General features: G+C 35.0%; 5 protein-coding genes across 9 annotated transcripts in view; 2 read left to right on the forward strand and 3 right to left on the reverse strand.

Moving 5' to 3' along the window:
- The window catches only part of LOC109855918 (adenylate cyclase type 2), a 33,846-nt gene extending 26,620 nt beyond the window's left edge, over positions 1-7,226 (forward strand). The window contains exons 8-19 of one of the 2 annotated variants that reach the window (XM_020430632.1): positions 942-1,100; positions 1,604-1,736; positions 3,076-3,146; positions 3,533-3,638; positions 3,720-3,778; positions 4,170-4,340; positions 4,649-4,883; positions 5,065-5,228; positions 5,323-5,560; positions 5,761-6,018; positions 6,262-6,379; positions 6,460-7,226. In XM_020430632.1, coding sequence (XP_020286221.1) covers positions 942-1,100; positions 1,604-1,736; positions 3,076-3,146; positions 3,533-3,638; positions 3,720-3,778; positions 4,170-4,340; positions 4,649-4,883; positions 5,065-5,228; positions 5,323-5,560; positions 5,761-6,018; positions 6,262-6,379; positions 6,460-6,725 — 1,978 coding nt within the window. In that variant the 3' untranslated portion in view covers positions 6,726-7,226. The remainder of the gene's footprint in view (positions 1-941; positions 1,101-1,603; positions 1,737-3,075; positions 3,147-3,532; positions 3,639-3,719; positions 3,779-4,169; positions 4,341-4,648; positions 4,884-5,064; positions 5,229-5,322; positions 5,561-5,760; positions 6,019-6,261; positions 6,380-6,459) is intronic. The other variant, XM_020430633.1, reaches the window with a different exon arrangement.
- A 737-nt stretch (positions 7,227-7,963) lies between these two features.
- Positions 7,964-12,373, reverse strand: LOC109855919 (chitooligosaccharidolytic beta-N-acetylglucosaminidase). The gene is made up of 6 exons (XM_020430634.1): positions 12,230-12,373; positions 10,707-11,118; positions 9,917-10,360; positions 8,641-9,152; positions 8,360-8,490; positions 7,964-8,294 (listed from the first exon to the last, which is right to left on the reverse strand). Exons 1-6 carry the CDS (start codon positions 12,292-12,294, stop codon positions 8,062-8,064), a joined length of 1,797 nt encoding a protein of 598 aa, XP_020286223.1. The 5' UTR covers positions 12,295-12,373; the 3' UTR covers positions 7,964-8,061.
- Positions 12,374-13,272: 899 nt separating this feature from the next.
- On the reverse strand, positions 13,273-14,017 carry LOC109855922 (mediator of RNA polymerase II transcription subunit 10). The gene is made up of 3 exons (XM_020430640.1): positions 13,885-14,017; positions 13,669-13,752; positions 13,273-13,578 (listed from the first exon to the last, which is right to left on the reverse strand). Exons 1-3 carry the CDS (start codon positions 14,004-14,006, stop codon positions 13,389-13,391), a joined length of 396 nt encoding a protein of 131 aa, XP_020286229.1. The 5' UTR covers positions 14,007-14,017; the 3' UTR covers positions 13,273-13,388.
- Positions 14,018-14,152: 135 nt separating this feature from the next.
- Positions 14,153-15,916, forward strand: LOC109855920 (epimerase family protein SDR39U1). 4 transcript variants are annotated; one of them, XR_002250343.1, is made up of 7 exons: positions 14,153-14,357; positions 14,463-14,569; positions 14,653-14,923; positions 14,996-15,261; positions 15,339-15,452; positions 15,536-15,719; positions 15,796-15,916. XR_002250343.1 is itself a non-coding variant. In XM_020430635.1 (6 exons), the coding sequence occupies exons 1-6, from the start codon at positions 14,333-14,335 to the stop codon at positions 15,638-15,640; spliced, it is 888 nt and encodes a 295-aa protein (XP_020286224.1). In that variant the 5' UTR covers positions 14,153-14,332; the 3' UTR covers positions 15,641-15,916. The 4 variants fall into 4 exon arrangements, 3 of the variants coding, with proteins under 3 accessions (XP_020286224.1, XP_020286226.1, XP_020286225.1); XM_020430635.1 differs by having other exon boundaries at positions 15,536-15,916; XM_020430637.1 differs by lacking the exon at positions 14,153-14,357 and having other exon boundaries at positions 14,479-14,569; positions 14,681-14,923; positions 15,536-15,916.
- LOC109855921 lies at positions 15,893-17,108 on the reverse strand. Its single transcript, XM_020430638.1, has 2 exons — positions 16,769-17,108; positions 15,893-16,629 (listed from the first exon to the last, which is right to left on the reverse strand). The coding sequence occupies exons 1-2, from the start codon at positions 16,914-16,916 to the stop codon at positions 15,908-15,910; spliced, it is 870 nt and encodes a 289-aa protein (XP_020286227.1). The 5' UTR covers positions 16,917-17,108; the 3' UTR covers positions 15,893-15,907.
- Positions 17,109-18,472: the final 1,364 nt, after the last annotated feature.

Consider the following 18,472-nt stretch of genomic DNA (forward strand, 5'->3'; position numbering starts at 1 on the left):
TGCAGAAAAACAATTATAAAAAATGAGGAAAATCTCTCAGCAAACTCACGTAAAATATTTCACTATTACATCGGTAGCTGTTTTCCTTCGTGATTAATATTTCCAATATAGTAATTTCTGCTTTATTTTATTCTTCTTTTATTTTCCGCGCTTGTACGCGATGGTGCAAATAATTGTTCGCTACTGGAAAAATTAACTTTTTTATCATTATCGGTTACATTATTGTACATGCTCACTTACCGATTATTCTCAGCGTTCACAGTTTGATTAAAATAAATTTTTAAAAATTTACAAAAAAATGTTAGATGTTATTTAAAAAAAAAAATAGAATATTCTTTTAATTAATTTTAATTTGTGTTAATATGTTTTTTTAGCTCGCGGAATGTTCGTTATTGTGTGCACACGCAGCCGCAATTTATATTTGTAATTATCATGAATTGTACTCGACATCTCAATGCACTCATCGTGTATGCTTCTCTAGTTAATCGCATATTACGCTCTAATAATTACAGACTTGCGTTTGCTTTGTCGGCGGCATCGTTCACACATGTAAACAAAATGTCGTCATTCGGTTCTCGCGCGGCTTTGGGGCTTAAATGATTGATATAACGTCGTTCAGTTGCATATGCATGAATTATATACAAACCGAAAGATCGAGTATCATCATGCATAAACGTTGCTTGTTATTGCGGGAGAATGGAAATATCGAATATTAAACTTTCGTTTTTGTGTATCTTTTATTTTAATTCTCTCTCTTTCGCATTTCGCATTACAATTGTGTTGAAAATAAAGTAACGAGTAACGGGAAAACTCCAAGCCGGGAATAGTAAAAAATGTAATCGGACATGTATCGGCTAGAATATTTATAGGCGCATGTGATAAAATACGTGCAAGAAAACGAAAACGGAATACGTTCTCGGATTATATCTCTTCTCACGTAGATTTGTCCGCGAGGCCACCGGCTTCAACGTCGACATGAGAATAGGAATTCACACGGGGAATGTGCTGTGCGGAGTCCTCGGTCTACGGAAATGGCAATTCGACGTGTGGAGTGACGACGTGACCCTTGCCAATCACATGGAGAGCGGCGGTCTGCCAGGGTAAGACGATTCATCGCTGTCGTTCTCTCTCGACCTATATTTTTATCACTTTACGATACAGTTACCATCGAGCGAGGAGTGCCTTAGCGATAGTGCCTGAAATATTGTCTCTCTTTGCATCTCCAAAGAGAGAAAAAGAAGCTTATCCAAAGATTAAGAAACTGTACATAAGAGACCGCGTATGTAATCCTAAAAACTCTTCACTGTAATAATTAATGCCACTTCTTTCTATTTTTTTACGCGAAGCTGTGCATAAAATGTCGAAATATTTTTTTTTCAAATATTTCAGTTATAATTTTATAGTAAATAAAATATTCGACTTTTTGAAACGATGTCGACATCGCTCTTCTACTGTGGTTTGTACGATTATGAATTCTGAAACCGTGCGGCATAGAAATTTTATTTCTTTTTCATCTTTAGAAAATCGCTCGCGCATAGCGGTTGTGCGCGTACCACACACACACATATTGCTATATCGGCAAAAATGTTTTTGCAATTTTAAGACGAGTTCACATAACAAAGGCCACACTATTGCAACTGGGTGATCGGTTTGAAGTCGAGCCAGGCGATGGAGAATCCCGGGAAAGTTATCTTGCTCAGCACAAAGTGGAGACTTTTCTTATTGTGCCGTCTAAGGTAAGTGGGAATCTGTCATCTGTCTGAAATCCATTTGAATTCTGTCATCGCGCGGATATTACTCGCGGATTGATGATTCTTCCAATTAGAAGCACCCGTATTCAGTTCTACGTCAAACGGTAGTCAATGAAAAAGCACACACACACACACAGGCAATGGAAAAACGACGTAGACTCCGCGATCTATCTCCATTTATTCGCTATACAGCGGCATGCGCTTTATCTTCGTCAGTACTAATTAATAGCATGATTGTAAGTGCACAAATTGAATTACCTAACAGAGATATGCTGATATTACAGCGGTTTCAAAGGAAATCTTTTATGATTTTCAAGTAAATCTTTTTTACATCTCGATAATAACATTAAATACTCAATTTATAGTTTGAAAAGAAAAAAAGTTTTTACAAGATTAGCTGTTAAGTCTCCAATGTAATTACGAGAGAGTTATCTCTGTGTTTTATGCGCTGTTGCGGTGAAGAACATTTTGAGAAAGATATTATTCATTTATTTGAAATGCGCAATGGAAATGCGGAATTATTTCTCCGTGAGAATTACTTTCGACCGCGCTACGAACGATACGGATTTATTTTCGAAACGGAGAAGGTTCCATGAGCGCTGATGAACAATCTATCACAGAACGATGATGGTAAAGTTTGCCGCAATAATCCGAATAAATTGGCCGCGTCTTGTCCCAATATGAACAAAGTTTAGGCTTGTAATGGTTCGTTTATCGCTTCAATAAATATTCCGGCAAAAGTTCATTATGAACTCGCTTGAAAGCTCGAGCTTTCGCTTTCCGTGAATTTATATTCGCGTTTTATATTTTCTCGTTATCTACCTATCCATAGATGTTTGTCGTCTCGGAAGATTATGATTTCGCGTAACCGCGTAATCTTATGAATCTTTATATCTTTGTAACGAAGTTGTCTCGAAGAAGAATTATTCTTTTTAATGAGAGATCATATCGCGGAAATGTTTCCGTTCGAAACGTTATTCTTCGCATGCGCGTTGATTTGACAGCGTTGACGGTGATTAATTTTTACTTGAAATTTATTTGTCCCGTATTTTATACCGGGGTAAATGCGTTTCTCGTAGCGACATATAAATTTATTGCGCAAATAAAGTTATAATATATATTTATGAGATTTTTGTAAGTTTTCTAAGTAGAAGGATTTATATTTTCTTTGTAAGTATGGAAATTGTATACAACACATATACTTGTGCGTTGAAGATAAACGGAATAAAAAAAAAAAAAAACCATATTGTGCTTTACATATTATGTCTTTTACACAAAGAAAGACCGCAGACACGAATTTGCCGCTGGAATTTTCTTTTCGTAGAAAAATCGAGAGGAAAATGGAATGGAAAACGGCGGAAATCGTATACACGGACCTGGACCGATACCCTCCAGGTGTGTTCCATTATATAATTTTTATTTTTCACTCGATTTTGATCTGAACATGGTGAGCAAAATATCAATACTATAAAAATGATACAACAAAGGTTAAAAATTTCTGTTGTTACTACTGCGTTCGGTAGATAGAAGTTTTTATTATTTGCATGTAACATATTTTCTTAAAAGATTGTATTTATATTATTTATATTATTTTCGTATTTATATTATTTCAGTCTTTTCGCATTATTTATAATTTCCGCATTTTACATTCTTCTAGAATAATAAATAGATTATATTACATAATTATTTTTATTTTTATTAACATAACTGAGACTTTATTAGCAGCATTATTTTAATAATGATAAAAGTATCAACGTATGATTTAACGTGTTTTATGATAGATCGAGGCCTAGTAGCAAAATGACAAAATACGTGGAGTGCTGGGGAGCGGACAAGCCTTTTGCCAATATAGCGGAAGCAACATTAGCAAAGAATATTGGCTTAACAGTAAGCGCTATTGCCAATTGTTTTTGTGTAATATTTTTAATAAAGCAATTATAATGGTTTTTTTTTCTGGTTTCCCGACAGAGCATTGCAATGATCGAATCAAATCTTTTGGCGAATAATACCAACTGCTTCGATGTACAGTGAGTTACGCATTTACTTAATTTGTGTAACAATATTTTGTATATTTTTCTCAGCAAAACAAACTAACATAAAATACACTAATTTAATATCGTATAATAGTTTTATAATATAATACATAATTAATTAATTTAGCCACTAATAACAGCTGACCCTAATGATTCAATAACATCTATTTGCACGTTTATTTGCATTATATGTCACTCTTCTCTTTATTACGCACACGCGTTGTACCTATACCTGCATATGTGGTTGTTATTTGAAATCAGTTAATGAACATTACAATATATATGTTGTCCTTAACAAATATAATTTGGAGACAATCGCGTTTAATGACCTTAAATTATTTACGACACAAAAAACCATTTTTCGTTTTCTCTTTGTACGGCGTAGACAATGGTGCGGCGGAAGTGAAGAGATTTCACCTTTCACTTATAACTTTAAAGACAAGAATCAGGAACAACTGTATCAAGAGCAAAGGGATGAGCAATACCCTTGGTACGTCGTAGCCTCCAACGTCGTTTACATGATGATGTTCTGCATCCAGATTATTTACTTACCAAGGTGAGTTTTGGTAACAAGTCAACTGAATGTTTAATACTCAGGTTTCATGGGAATATATCACCTACTTTAATAGATTACAGAATTATAAGGGTAACATTTGAAAAGTTTTGTGAAATATGATACTTAAATTAAATTAAATTAAATTATTGTTCTGAAAAGAGAGAGTTTTCTTAATTATTTTAAATACTTTTTTAGGTTTATTTAGTTTTGATTGCATTTAATTGTAAGAACGTTTGAATATATAAAGTAAACATGATTTTGTTCTATATTGAAAAAAATATATATCAGGTTTTCTCTTTCACTTATAGAAGCATCGCGGTTTACGGTTGCTTCGCAGCCGGTTTAGCATCTTTGATTATATTTTTTATGGTTTCGTGGCTCAGTGGAAGAAGCAGCGACGGTACCGAAGAAACCACGAATCAAATTGCTCTTAGTCGTAGTGTGAGAATTTCAGTATACTTGATATCGGCCGTACTTGCTATCGCATCATCAGTAATCAGTTTGGTCGAAGTCGATCAAGTCGCTGGATCCGACATCGTACCAGTGCGTATGTCCAAAAAAAACGACACACAATGTCAATTAATTAAAACAAAAAAAAATACATTTATTTGAATAATTCGTTTTGCGATTTTGAGAAAAACTGTTGAAAAAGTTTTCAACATCTTTTTATATTCGAGTTTATTTCTCGCTATTGAGCAATTTGTAATAAAATCAATATTTACAGCTGTACTTGTATTCTCCGGTAATAGCGTTGGTAGTCGGTTGGACACATTTGAGAGTCGGTTTCCTGTTAAAATTGCTCGTAATGCTGCTGTCAGTTGTTGTGATACTTTTAGTTTTCTCTCAAGCACCTGTCATCCAATTGTATTACAACGATCCCAATTCCAAGTGAGTAAGAAGATACTCAGAAGCGCGTTATAAATTGCAAGCGATGCCGGAAAACTTCGCAGCTTTACGCGACCACGTTGAAATTTTCCCGCAGGTTTTACGGCGTCCATTATCTGATGCAAGTGGGCTATTTGCTGGCGCTCGTCAGTTTGATACTACATATTCTCGACCGACAAGTGGAATACACGTCCAGAACGGACATTTTGTGGAAAAGTAAGCTGCGAGTCGAGCAAGATGAGGTTGAAACCATGAGAGGCATCAATAAAATCCTCTTGGAAAATATACTTCCGGCGCATGTAGCTGATCACTTTTTAGCCACCAGGACTACGCAGGTGTTACGAAATTCTTAAATTTAATACTTTTTCTCTAATATTTAGTAATATTAGTAAATTTAATAATATTAATAAATTTTCGTAATATCAATAGTATTTATTATTCGCGATATTATACGGTTATGTTATTGTTTGATTTTAATAAAAATCGAAACGATAACACGCGATAAAATGCACGACGATTGTTGTCTTTTAATTAGCAGGAACTTTATCACGAGCGATATAGCAGCATTGCCGTAATGTTCGCGTCGATTCCGAACTATAAAGAGTTTTACGACGAAACCGATATAAACAAGCAAGGTCTCGAGTGTCTGCGTCTACTTAACGAAATCATTTGTGACTTCGACAAGCTTTTGCTTAAACCGAAATTCTCAGGGATCGAGAAGATCAAGACGATAGGCAGTACTTACATGCTGGCGTCAGGCCTAAGCCCGGGAAAGGAGGACAGTGATAACAAGGTAAGATTTCTTTCGATCTTTTTTTGGAGTGTAGATCAATCTCGTAGCTTTTTCAGCGAAATTTCGTTTTTTTCCTAAGAAAATTCGGACAAATCCGTAGGTATTGTAGAATGTATTTCAATTCAAAATTTTAAATAAAATTATATTCGCGCGAGTACAAAACAAAATTGTTTCAAGAAGTTTCGTATTAGTCTTTTAGAGAGATTCAAAATAATAAAATTGTTGTGTCTGTTTTGTATAAAGGATTTGTTGAAGCAACAAGATCATAACGTAATCGTGCTTGTCGAGTTCGCTATTGCGCTCATGGCGATTCTGGATCAGATCAATAGGGATTCGTTTCAAAGATTCAAATTGAGGATAGGTAAGTATATTAAAAATTATTACGTACACATTTTGCAACAAACAAATTTTTTTTTTTTTTTTTTTTTTTTTATCGCGCAGGCTTGAATCACGGCCCAGTAATAGCGGGCGTCGTGGGCGCCCAAAAGCCGCAATACGATATTTGGGGAAATACGGTGAACGTGGCCTCGAGAATGGACAGTTGCGGCGAAATGGGTAAGCTACAAGTTACCGAGGACACTGCCAAGATCCTCATGGATGCTGGATACGAGCTCGTTTGCCGTGGGCCGACGTACGTTAAGGGCAAGGGGACTCTCACTACGTACTTCGTAAAAACACCCTTCGATGATAAGGAGGACAACTATTAAAATCGAGTTCCGCGAATCCAGAAACTGACTTGAGCAATCAAACTTCACTTTGCGATCGAAAAAATAATCTTTTTCACGATATTATTTAGTGAGTCTAAAAACGGAGAAATGTGTGGCGGAACACGGCGAAGAATAATGTGAAAAATAGGATTTTACTTAAGCCACTTGTGAATATGAAACGAATGTCTGCCAAATCGTCGATTCTCTAAACTTTTAAATGATCTACCTGTCGATGTGCAATCTTTGTGGATGTTAGGTTGTAACTTGCAAATAAAGTTTAACGAAGAGAAATAATATGGCCGATATTCGCAATTCAATTTTAAATACAAAATTCAATCGCGAATTGCCGGCTCGTTGCGACGTCAGGAAAGTAATGTTTTTTCAAAACTTGTCATGACACTTGAAAGACAGATATAAAAAACGTAATCGATAAATATTACTTCGTGCTTGTCATTTAATGTGTAACGGAATGAGTAATTGGCATGAAAAAAAAAAAAAAAACATGGATGTATGTTCAGAATTATTACTCTCTCGATGTTTACTGCACTTAATTGAAAGAAGGGAGCGAGGAAGTAACTGAAGAAATTAATGTGTTCTAATTGTGTATCGAAGATATATAGAAGAGGCAGAAGATGATCTCATGCAAGTATTTTATCAGAAATCGTTTCGACGAATCTCACATATATATTGATTTAATCTCGCAATTTTTGACTTATGAGCAGCGATCATAAGCATCGTTACACGGTACCTGCAAGTAGATTATCTTGTACATACAATACAAACACGCAATCACATGTGCATACACTATATATATATATTATATTATATACATGTGTACATATACACTTGAATCGTCGCAAGAGCTGCGAGATATTTCATTTGGGACGAACAGTATGATCTCTCTACATTGTGAAACAACGAGAGCTTCTGAATCAACCTTAATGTATACCACTCTCCTTTATACAATGTTCATCGCCTTTTTTCCCAGTTTTAAAATATTGTGAACACTATATGTATAAAGAGATATGATAAAGTTCTCTGTGAATGTAGTCGTGGTGCGTTATATTCTATCTACAATAACCCACAACTTTTCTGCTATTTAAATCTCGATAGATTAAAAAAATGAGAGACCAAACTTTTATTTTAAAATTAAGTTTTTAAAAATTTGCAATTTGATATTTTAAAGATAGAACTTATTTAGTGCTATAAAATAAATTTACGAAATGAAAAGAAAGAAATAAAAAATAACTAATATGATGATTTATTTCAACGTAAAATGTGTAGAAAAACTAAGATTGTGTAGGAGCAAAAAGTGAATTTTCACAACATCGTAAATTTACGCGTAGCACGAGCCTTGGTTCTGCAAGCACCATTCGGGTTGCAGGCTGTCCGCATCGATTCCTCGTTTAACGAGTCTCTCGCGGTGCCTCAACATTCTCTGCTCGGCGTGAATCCACTTGGAATCCGGCTCGCTCCATAATCTCTCGGCCATCGCAGCTGATCTTGGCCACAGTCTCGAATCAGTGGCCGCGCTGTCCGCCTGTTCGGTCCAGAGCGCTGCTTCCCCACCTTTAAGAAACCACACAATGTATAGCAGTTTGCAGTTTGCGTTAAATTTTGAGCATGAAGTTTACCTAAGATAAGATGCTTCTTGTTCCCATAACCTTGGTTCTTGATCATCTGCAACGGTGAATTATCGTAGACTTTCTGCCAGCCCTTGTATGGCGCGCACCAGTTGACACCTTCGCCTACCCAGGCTCCAAATCTAGATGAAGAAGAAAATATAATTAAAGATAACTGAAAATTTGCATTTAATATATGTGATTCATGTGTGTATTTATTATTTAATTATTAATTATTTACATTAATTATTTATATTTTATGGTATTAATATATTTCCACTAAGTTTACTCACCCGCAGTCCAAATACAGAGCATCGTAGTTCGAAAAAATAACTTTGAAGTTGTTGCGAAGCAGTCGGCTGATAGTCCGATCGTAACCGGTTGTCCAAATTTGAATGATATATTTCTTCGGATCCAGATACTGAAGATTCTCTTCGCTAGTCAGTCCGCTTGTCCAGAGAACAGCCGGAATATCTTTCCCATCGTTAGCGATCTTCAGTTTCTCCAACGCTTTCTCTTGAAAGTAGTTCCACAATAGGTAGAAACTCCTCTCGCTAAGATCCCATCCCTTCTTCCGCATCCATTCGGTGATGATATTTGTGGATCTCCAGCAGTTTATATTCACTTCGTCACCGCCCATGTGAAAAATGTCCGGGTGCTGGAAATCTTCCATCATGTCCTTGTAGATTCCTTCGAGAACCTCGTACATCCTCTCGCTGGTAGGATTCAGCTGGCCGCATGGCGGTTCCACGCAATAATCCTTCCAGGGCTCGGCTTTGAAGCAAACTGTCGCGTTGTCGCCGACCTGTTCTCGTTAAAGTGCGATATATTTGAAATTATAACATAAATGTTTTTCGCAGTTTATTATTATAATTGTTATTTATTGCGATATTTTATTGCTTTATTGAAACGACTCTGTGAAGTCGTCATTATCACAAACAAGAAAATGTAAAATCAAACACCACTTGTGCGCATCTTAATTAACGATTAAAATATGTAAATACAGATGTTAACAACGTAAACAAACCGTTTAATTTTCAATGCTAATCACATCGATATTTTCGACAGAAAAGATCGATTTATGCAACAGGTGAACAAGTTCTTACTGAATGGCCTCTGTTGTATTTATATTGATTTTATAAACATTTGTCTTTATGTCATTGTGTAAACATTATATCCACTCACTGAGCAAAATGAATAATAAAACCTCTCTTCAATTGAGGCTAAATAATATAGTGTCAAAAATAACATTGTATCGAGATATAAACATTATATCTCGTTTTATCTTTTTTTTCTTAAACACTCTTATCTATAGATTTATACAGTTATGAATTTACACACGGCAATGTGTGTGCGTAAATATTATCGCGCCTGTCAAAGATGATACTAATTATTTTATCTTTTTAAATACCTAATAAAAAAAAAAGATATAATAAACGATATACGTCGATTATATATAGGTCGAATCACAATTTCTATATATCTCTTAGTATATAATCCGTCATAAATACAATACTAATCTGTTTTAAATTACATTCACTAGTTGACATTGTAGAAGCTATTACTCACCCACTGCCAACCTTCTCCGACGTGTGCAGGTGCATCGAACTCCGGCAGAACTCTGACACCGCGAACCAGCGCGTAGTCAATGATCTCTCGGATCATTTCGGGTGTATAGATCTTGGTTGGCGAGTAGGTTCCGTACTTAGCGAACTTTGGCCACGTTCTGCTTACGTAGGGAAAACTGTGGGAATCGGTGATATGCCAGTGGAAAGTGTTTAGCTTCGACATTGCCATACCCTCGATGGTCCGTAAGATCGTTTCTTTGTTGACGTAGTTACGACTGGTGTCCAAAAGGATTCCGCGATAAGGATACGTCGGAGCGTCCACGATGTACACTTCACTGGCTATTCGAACCTGGTTGCGCAGGTCGTCGAAGACGATCAGCTGGCTGATCGTCTCCATGCCGTGTCGACCCCCGAAGTATGTATTCGTCGAGATTTGAGCTTCCACCTTACATATTTTAATAAGAAAATTTTGGACCAGATCGTAGATGTTGGAATAACATACAATAAGTTACGCGTTATAATTTTTAATAAAAACAATTTAATTTAAATATCCGACTTAGCCCCATTTTAAATATATGATCATATTTTAGCTCTTTTCCCTATCAACTCTCTCTTCTCATTTATCTTGCCTTTGTTATCTTATTCCACAAAACAGGTGGTTTTATATTTTTTGGCGTCTTAATACATGCGTATGTACATTACAATACCGGACAAACCAGAAACATTTCGTTGACAGGCGAGAGTTCAAAACAAATTTATTCAACGCTTTTAACTCTCTTGTTACAACCTACCTTTCCATCGACCAGAGATATTTGTAGAACATAACTCTCGTCGGTGTCCAAGGTCAGCTTGGTATTGTTCAAATTAATGTTGCCGTTGAAACGGATCAGCAATCCGATACCTCCAGCGTTCAAGGTCACAGGACCGCTCAGCTTCTTCGCGTTCTCCTTAATACGATCTACGTTCCTTTGAAAAAGATTTCCCACCAACGTTTGGGGGGAAATCCCGGCCAGCGTGATATCATCGGGATTTAGTTGTATCGTAGTCTTACTAACGGATAAATGTCCCGTCGGCTTCGGCCAAAGATTTCCACCCTGACCGCAAGTCAATTGGCATACGCTAAGTGCGGACGGGTTGGAGTCCTGCTCTGTGATTAACACCTTCTTACACAGGCCGCCATCGCATTTGTAGTGCCACGGGGAACTGCGATTGAAAAGAAAATATCGATAATTTTCACTGTCTCGAATATTGTGCGAAGAAAATCCTACGTTGAACAAGAAATTTATTTCAAGTAAAATTATTGACTTTCGGTTGTCACATTATTAACACATTCGAGATCAACGTATCCTACAACAAAACTATCTCCAGTAGTCGGCAATTCTTATTGTAAAATGAATTATGATCCGCATGCTGAGTCATCGGCTAAATAAGTGAGACATTGCACGAGACATCCATATGCTGAGCCTCGAATGTGTTAATACTTTTTTTTGTAATAAAAAAAAATCTCAATTACTGAAACGTTATTTGTGAAAATATTATAAGATAAGAGATGCAAAACAAACGTTTTTATGAATGTGATATGTGTGCGACGATATGTGTGTATATAAGTTATATCTCAAGTATAGCAATATATAACTTTGCGATAAGAGAAGTAAAAGCAATGTATTATATATATTGCGCTTATGTCAGGCTGTAATCTATATATCTAATTTACTCATGATTCGTTGCTCTGTTCAAGTCCGAGAACCGCAGTTCCGAAGACCACAATAATCTTTCTTTCGAACATCTCCAAACTTCGGGAAGACTTCGAAGCGACCGATGCGGTCTATTTCTCAATGAATCCCACCCACCTGTTGCTTTCACCGTGTATACCAAGCGCGAATTACCTTTCTATCTAAAACTAACGTTCACGTGCGGTTGAATATTACTTGACCGTCTTAAAAACAAGCTGGCTATCTCTTCAGCATGTGACAAAACAGACGACGATAATCGAGAGAAGCGGAAAGATGATGAAAAACTGCCAAGTAACAAAAATCATCGAAACCAATATTTGAAGTTTGCATGAGAATCTCTCTTCTTTTTTCTTTTTTGTTTTAATCTTTAAATTTACGAATTTTATTAAAACTATGTTAGATTTTGCTTCAAAGTTTTTATATCCAACGCGCTACTTGCGCGATATGTGTGACAAATCGTGAATATTATAAAAGTAATCCTTATGTTTGCGCGTAACAATAGCACGAGATATTTTTTTATTGTATTTACAAGATCAAAAAAATCAAATTCAGCACTCATCAATTTTTAACTTGGTACTCACGTGTATTCCTCGGCCCGAATGGCACAGTGTTGGAGCGCGAGGATAACGGTCAGCAGAGCGAGCATGCCGTTTAGAATAATAATCGGCTAGATTTGCTGTCTGCCGAACGCTCGATTGTCGTTTGCAGAATGATTTTATCCTTCACCCGAAGATTACATTTAAGCGGCTGCGTTCGCGCCGATGAGAAAGGGAAAAAATCGAGTGGGGATGCGAGATCAAAGTCACGTGTAAAAAACTTCAGGCAAACCGAATGCAAAAAATTTATAATTGTTGGATTCAAGTGTTTCGGAATAAAAAAAAAAAAAAATTCTGAGACATTTTGCAAAAGTTTCCTTGCTTTTTCGTTCTCTTTTTTTTCACACACAAGTTCTATCTTTGTAACATCTTTTTTATTACTACAATTAAATAATTCAACATATCATACATAAATATAAAAAAAATAGTATTTTATATCATAAAAATAGTATATTTTATGTTAAGAAAAATATTTCATGTAACAAAAATTTGTCTTTTTTATGTTAAAAAGATTTTACGTAAAAATAAACAACATGTACGCAATTTACATATGTGCGTAATTGAAGGTAAATATAAAATATCGATTCAGCTGTTTTGTTGGCAGAATACGTGCAAAATAATTTTTTTTTATAATGATAACTGCATATATTATATCAAAGATCATTTTTTTATATACAAAAAACGCACATCTTTTTTTACTGAAGATTGCATTTCAAATCAACTAATAATCACATCCAAACTTAAGTATTTTTTTGTTCAATCTGCTCCTTGATAACGATTAATGATAAGATAACTTTACATTGCAAACAAGTTGTTTTAATATAATGTGGTGTAAAGTTGCTCAACACACTTTGCACACAAGTGTTACTTCAAAACAAAATTTACAAATTTTTAAATATTCTTTTTTATAAAACAGACAACATAAAATTGTTATTTTTTATCTGCTTTGTGCAAGTTTATTGTATCTTAAAAAATACTATATACACTTTTACCATTATAGTATGTACAAAGAAGAACACAATTATACGTAAAATAGGTAAATATTGTTTACTGTGTGTAAATAGAATTACAAGATAGAGAAGATAAATTATAAACAGTGGCAGCACATATATGTTAACACGTGTGTTCTTAAAACTAACTGGTCTTATTCATCTCCACGAATCGCTCTGTATTTGGCTAATTCATTTGGAAAAACTCGATTTAACTCCACCAGCATATTTGCTTTGAATTTTCTATAGGCATCAATCTTGCCCTTTACTTGCTCGTTCTTTGTCAGAGCCTTCTCTATACAGTCTTTAGTATATAATTGAGGATTTCTTCCTTGGTCAATGTAACTAAAAAAAAACATTATTTTAGTAAGTAGAAGTTTCATATTAATCAAACTTTGTGAGAAATATAATAAAAAAGTATTATCAAAAACTTACTCGAATACTTCTAATGGCACATGAACATCCTGCACCTGAGACTTTAGTTTATCAATTTCTTGTAAACCATTCACCAAGCCTTGACTACAAAGAATAAAAATAAAAAGAGTAATTACTTTCTACCTGCTGCTGATGCTACTATATCGAGGTTAACTTGATGAAAATGATGCCTTCGCCTAATACAAATAAACAAATGCAGTTTTTACAGACACTCACATTTTCTGATTCAATACATTTTGTCCTTGGGGCTGAAAATCGCTTACTATAATACGTATTTGTCGCACATTCTCGATAAATAGCTCTAATTGAGCTTCCAAGTTTTCCAAAGCGGACGCCATCTTAATTTACAGTCGCTTTACCGACGTTAAGAAGCTTTTTAAAACTAGGAAAATTTCTTTGATTAGTTGGTATGTGGTTGGTATATTATTTAGTAAATAGTTGACCGTAAAACTACTAGATGGCGCTCAAACATGCAGTGTAAATTTTCAATTCCTTCAGCTGTCATCAAAATTTATATTCTCGTGATAGTTATTTCTGATGTAACGTACAGAGAGGTGTTCGGTTGCTTCGTTTAATAACACAGTACAATGAACTGAGTATTGGCAAGGCGTTGCAAAAATAAACATAACATATTTATTAATTGTGATAAACTGTTATCTTGAAGATGGCTTTAAAACATGTAGTTGTTGGTGAATATAATATAATTTATTATTCTCTTTTTGATTTACGAATTAAGTACCGCAATTTTATAGCGTTACAAAAACTAGAGCATCGAGTTATGTAATTATTTTCAGGTGGTGGTACTGGTTTCATAGGTTCACAATTGATTAAATCGTTGTCCTTAGAGGGCATTTCTTGCACATGTATTTCTCGTATGCCAGGACCGAATAGAATGTCATGGGTGAGTTACGACAGCAAATTTGCACGCTGAAAAGATTCGTTGATAAGAATCAGCCACAAACTGTGACTGTCTAAAATATACAGAATGATTTAGAGAGCTACGGTTTACCAGAAAACACATCAGCGGTCATCAACGTAGCGGGTCAAAATGTACTTGATCCTATGCAGAGGTGGTCACCTGGTTTTAAGCAAAATGTTAGAAATAGCAGAGTGAAAACAACTAAAGCTCTAGCAGATGCCATAAAAAATACCAAAGTAGAAAGTTTTGTAACTATCTCTGGAGTTGCATATTATAAGCCCAACGATACTGTGTACACAGAAGAGAGCAAATGTGAACCATACGATTTTCTATCAAGTATATATAAGATATTGCTTAATTATTAAGAAATTATATGCAATATTAACATATAGAATTTTTTTGAGTCAGAACTTACTCATGATTGGGAGGAAGCAGCACAATTACCAAAAGATTGCGATGTCAGGCAAGTAACAATCAGATCTGGAGTTGTACTGGGCAAAACTGGTGGTATGATCAAGCAAATATATTTACCATTCTTTCTTGGTCTTGGTGGACCAATAGGAACTGGAAATCAATACATGCCTTGGATACACATTGATGACTTAGTTAATATGTTTATGTTTACACTTAAAAATAAAGATGTGCAAGGTGTATTAAATGGAGTTGCGCCTCAGGTAATTGTACAAATAATTTTACATTATTTTCCAATTAAAACTCTACGTATGAACTTACATTATTATTATTAATATAGCTTGTAACAAATATGGAATTTACGAAGACATTTGCAGCAGCTATGAGGAGACCAGCATTTATACCTCTTCCTAGTTTTGTTCTGCAGATATTATTCAGTGATGAACGAGCAAAAGTTTGTAGCATACATTTACGTTCAATTTTTGAATATTTTAATAATTTTTGAATATTTTAATAATTTTTTAATGATTCTTTCAGATAATGTTAGAAGGACAAAAAGTAAAACCAAAGCGTGTAACAGAACTGGGATTTAAATATCAATATCCAGATATCAAAAGTGCCTGTAAACAACTTGTGCAATAAACTCTTTTCATATATTTTCAATGAAAACTCGATACACAGAGACGCGTAGCTAATTAATTGTTATAAAAAGTGTTATAATGTAAGTGTTATTACAATTACACTGAGTACTATTATAAATTAATAGATTATTTAAATTGTATTTAAATTGTTAACAGCTTGCCATCAGACGTCTATCGCTCAGTATACAAATTTGTTTCTAATAAACAAATTTTGATTAGCAAATGGTAGCAATATTGTGAACGTGTACATGACGAATAAACGTTTGGTTTAATCACATTCTTTATTCAGCTTCGAATCACAAGGTGTAGAAATGGCACAAATATTCTTAGTGTATTTAATATAGTTGAGACGTGCCGAATTTTCTGTGTAAGGACTTCTTTTCAAATTTGCCGACTGATAGTTGTTAGGTTGTGTCCCAGGCATCAAACTTGGATAACTCAGGTTCTGCTGCATCTGATGGTATATCTTGCTACTGGTCAAGATATTGTCTGAGACAGTTATTTCATTAGACGTAGGTAGATTCGTTCTTCGTACATTTTGCAGGTATTCTGCAGAACCGGAAGGCAATAACAATCGTTCTGAAAAATCGGCCAACGAATGATTGAGATATTTGAGCCTGCTTATGTTTAAAAAGTAATTGATATTTTTCCTTAGATCTTCTGTTTCCTTTCTCGTTAATCCCGTCACATTGAAAGTAATTATTTTTCCATTCCTGTGTATGATAAAGATACCCATCTCGGTGGAAACTCCAACGTGTCGAATATCGGTGAGTTTCATCAAAGAGCATTCACTCGTTTTTCCCAAACACAATTTGTCACTCCAGATCGATTTTTCGACAACAGCTTTGTTCTCGTTCATGTATAGTTTTAGATCTTCCCATTCTCCGAAACAATCTAGCCAGAACATAATCTCGCCCAGAAGCAAAACGATCAGAAAATAAATGTTGCTCGTCAAGCGACTGAATATTCCGACAAAAATTACTGTAGACACTATAAAATATAATCGAATTTTTAAATGTGTGAGAGACTATGAGAAGTAAGAGTAAAATGTTAGCAAATATATATCTATAGAGACGCGAATATTGCTCATAATAAAAGTCAAGTATAATTTTATAAAAATTGTCCTTACAGCCAAGCAGAAACCAGGCAATACACACTGGTCTTCGCGATAAATGCAACTTATCTTTATTTAGAATTTTAAGCCGAGTTGCGGTCAGGTTCACATTGTAATCACAGGTAATGCACGACATTGTAAAGAGAATTTCGATGTTCCGCATCCATGTAAAACGCAAAAAGCGGAAAAAAGGTAAGAAAATTTTGATACATATGACGCGTAAGTCGTCAAACAGCAATTAAAAGTGCGCTGCGCATTTGTTATTTTTTGTGAATTTGTTACGAATTATAATTTCCAACTAGCACAACACAGGCGCGCGCTACGAGCACGCTATTGTTATTTTTATTTAACGTGTTGTCAGTGAACACAACCTGTCACCGCGATGACAGATAGTATATACGTCTTATAAACCATATAATACACATATGAGAAATGTCAGAAATAACGCATGAGAATCAAACTTAAAAAATAGTGAGAGAGAGAAGTGGAAAAACAACACGTGACTAAAGTCACATGACAGAAAAAAGCGTAAAAAAGAGAATATTATATACAATATATTATATGTAATATTCTATATCTATATATAATACACACACATGCGCATATATGTATATATATATATATACATATATATACCGTAATCACGTGACCGAAGTCAGTAACACCGCCGCGGCCGAGGTCAGTGACTCCACCGCAGTCGCGCGACCGAGGTCATTGACCCCGCCGCAGTCGCGTGACCGAGGTCAGTGACCCCCCCTCCACCAAGGCCACGCGCCCGCGGTCAGTGACCTCCCCCCACCAAGGCCGCGCGGCCGAGGTCAGTGCCCCGCCAAGGCCGCGCGGCCGAGGTCAGTGACCCCGCCAAAGTCGCGCGACGGAGGTCAGTGACATTACTGTAGTATGTATATAATACATATAATACAATATAAAGTATAATATTATAAATATATAATAAATTATATGTATAATATGTATTATTTAATGTTATATATAATATAAATTACACAGTCACGTTATTTTCACGTGTTGTTTTTCTACTCTTTCCTGTCACGTGACTTTAGTTACGTTTTTAATTTTCTCTACATATACGACGAACTGTCTCAAAATCGCTTTTCATTATTTACTCTCTCGATCTTACCGATTCGATTCGACTCGACTCTACTCGATCAATCAACCAATCGGCAATACGGAAAAGAGCAACAATAGATGCGATACATTCGATATCAAAACGCGCACTTCGCGGTACACATGGATTTTTTATATAGGAGGAGGAAAAAACAAAAGTAGACAAAATACGATGACAAATTAGTTATTAAACATAATTTATTAATAGAATATAATTTAACATCAATAATAAAAATAAATACAATTTTGTACATTTTAAATTTATAATTCTTAAACTACGATTACTGTCTTTAAATAACTAACTTTAGAGCGCAACAATTTTTATCTAAAAGCTATATATAGTTTTTATCACTTTTATTATATGTGCATACGATTTACGTGATATGAGAATTACGCCTTTGCAGAGAGATGTCGCTACATACGTATCATTCTGACAAAGTAAAATTACAGAATAAAAATTGAATCATAATTTCGACAATAATACAATATACAAAAATTTAAATAACTGTTAGTATTACATGTTTTGCAATATAGCTTAATATGTACATATGACTCAAATGACATTATATAAGTCAATATTGTTTTTTTTTAGAC

The sequence above is a fragment of the Pseudomyrmex gracilis genome, unplaced genomic scaffold (assembly GCF_002006095.1).
Source record: "Pseudomyrmex gracilis isolate BER0280 unplaced genomic scaffold, ASM200609v1 scaffold_101, whole genome shotgun sequence".
Lineage (NCBI taxonomy): Eukaryota > Metazoa > Arthropoda > Insecta > Hymenoptera > Formicidae > Pseudomyrmex > Pseudomyrmex gracilis.

What these genes read in the sequence shown, in the direction of transcription:
- LOC109855919 (XM_020430634.1), bottom strand. Translation starts at nt 12,294, where the DNA reads ATGCTCGCTCTGCTGACCGTTATCCTCGCGCTCCAACACTGTGCCATT. An exon ending in ATTCGGGCCGAGGAATACAC is followed by an intron (nt 11,119 to 12,229) that starts GTGAGTACCAAG and finishes TTTCAATCGCAG; the next exon opens with TTCCCCGTGGCACTACAAAT. An exon ending in TCGGAGAAGGTTGGCAGTGG is followed by an intron (nt 9,153 to 9,916) that starts GTGAGTAATAGC and finishes TAACGAGAACAG; the next exon opens with GTCGGCGACAACGCGACAGT.
- LOC109855922 (XM_020430640.1), bottom strand. Translation starts at nt 14,006, where the DNA reads ATGGCGTCCGCTTTGGAAAACTTGGAAGCTCAATTAGAGCTATTTATC. An exon ending in AATGTATTGAATCAGAAAAT is followed by an intron (nt 13,753 to 13,884) that starts GTGAGTGTCTGT and finishes TATTCTTTGTAG; the next exon opens with TCAAGGCTTGGTGAATGGTT. An exon ending in GTGCCATTAGAAGTATTCGA is followed by an intron (nt 13,579 to 13,668) that starts GTAAGTTTTTGA and finishes GTTTTTTTTTAG; the next exon opens with TTACATTGACCAAGGAAGAA.
- LOC109855920 (XM_020430635.1), top strand. Translation starts at nt 14,333, where the DNA reads ATGGCTTTAAAACATGTAGTTGTTG. An exon ending in ACCATACGATTTTCTATCAA is followed by an intron (nt 14,924 to 14,995) that starts GTATATATAAGA and finishes TTTTTGAGTCAG; the next exon opens with AACTTACTCATGATTGGGAG. An exon ending in TCAGTGATGAACGAGCAAAA is followed by an intron (nt 15,453 to 15,535) that starts GTTTGTAGCATA and finishes TGATTCTTTCAG; the next exon opens with ATAATGTTAGAAGGACAAAA.
- LOC109855921 (XM_020430638.1), bottom strand. Translation starts at nt 16,916, where the DNA reads ATGCGGAACATCGAAATTCTCTTTACAATGTCGTGCATTACCTGTGAT. An exon ending in TGCCTGGTTTCTGCTTGGCT is followed by an intron (nt 16,630 to 16,768) that starts GTAAGGACAATT and finishes TATATTTTATAG; the next exon opens with TGTCTACAGTAATTTTTGTC.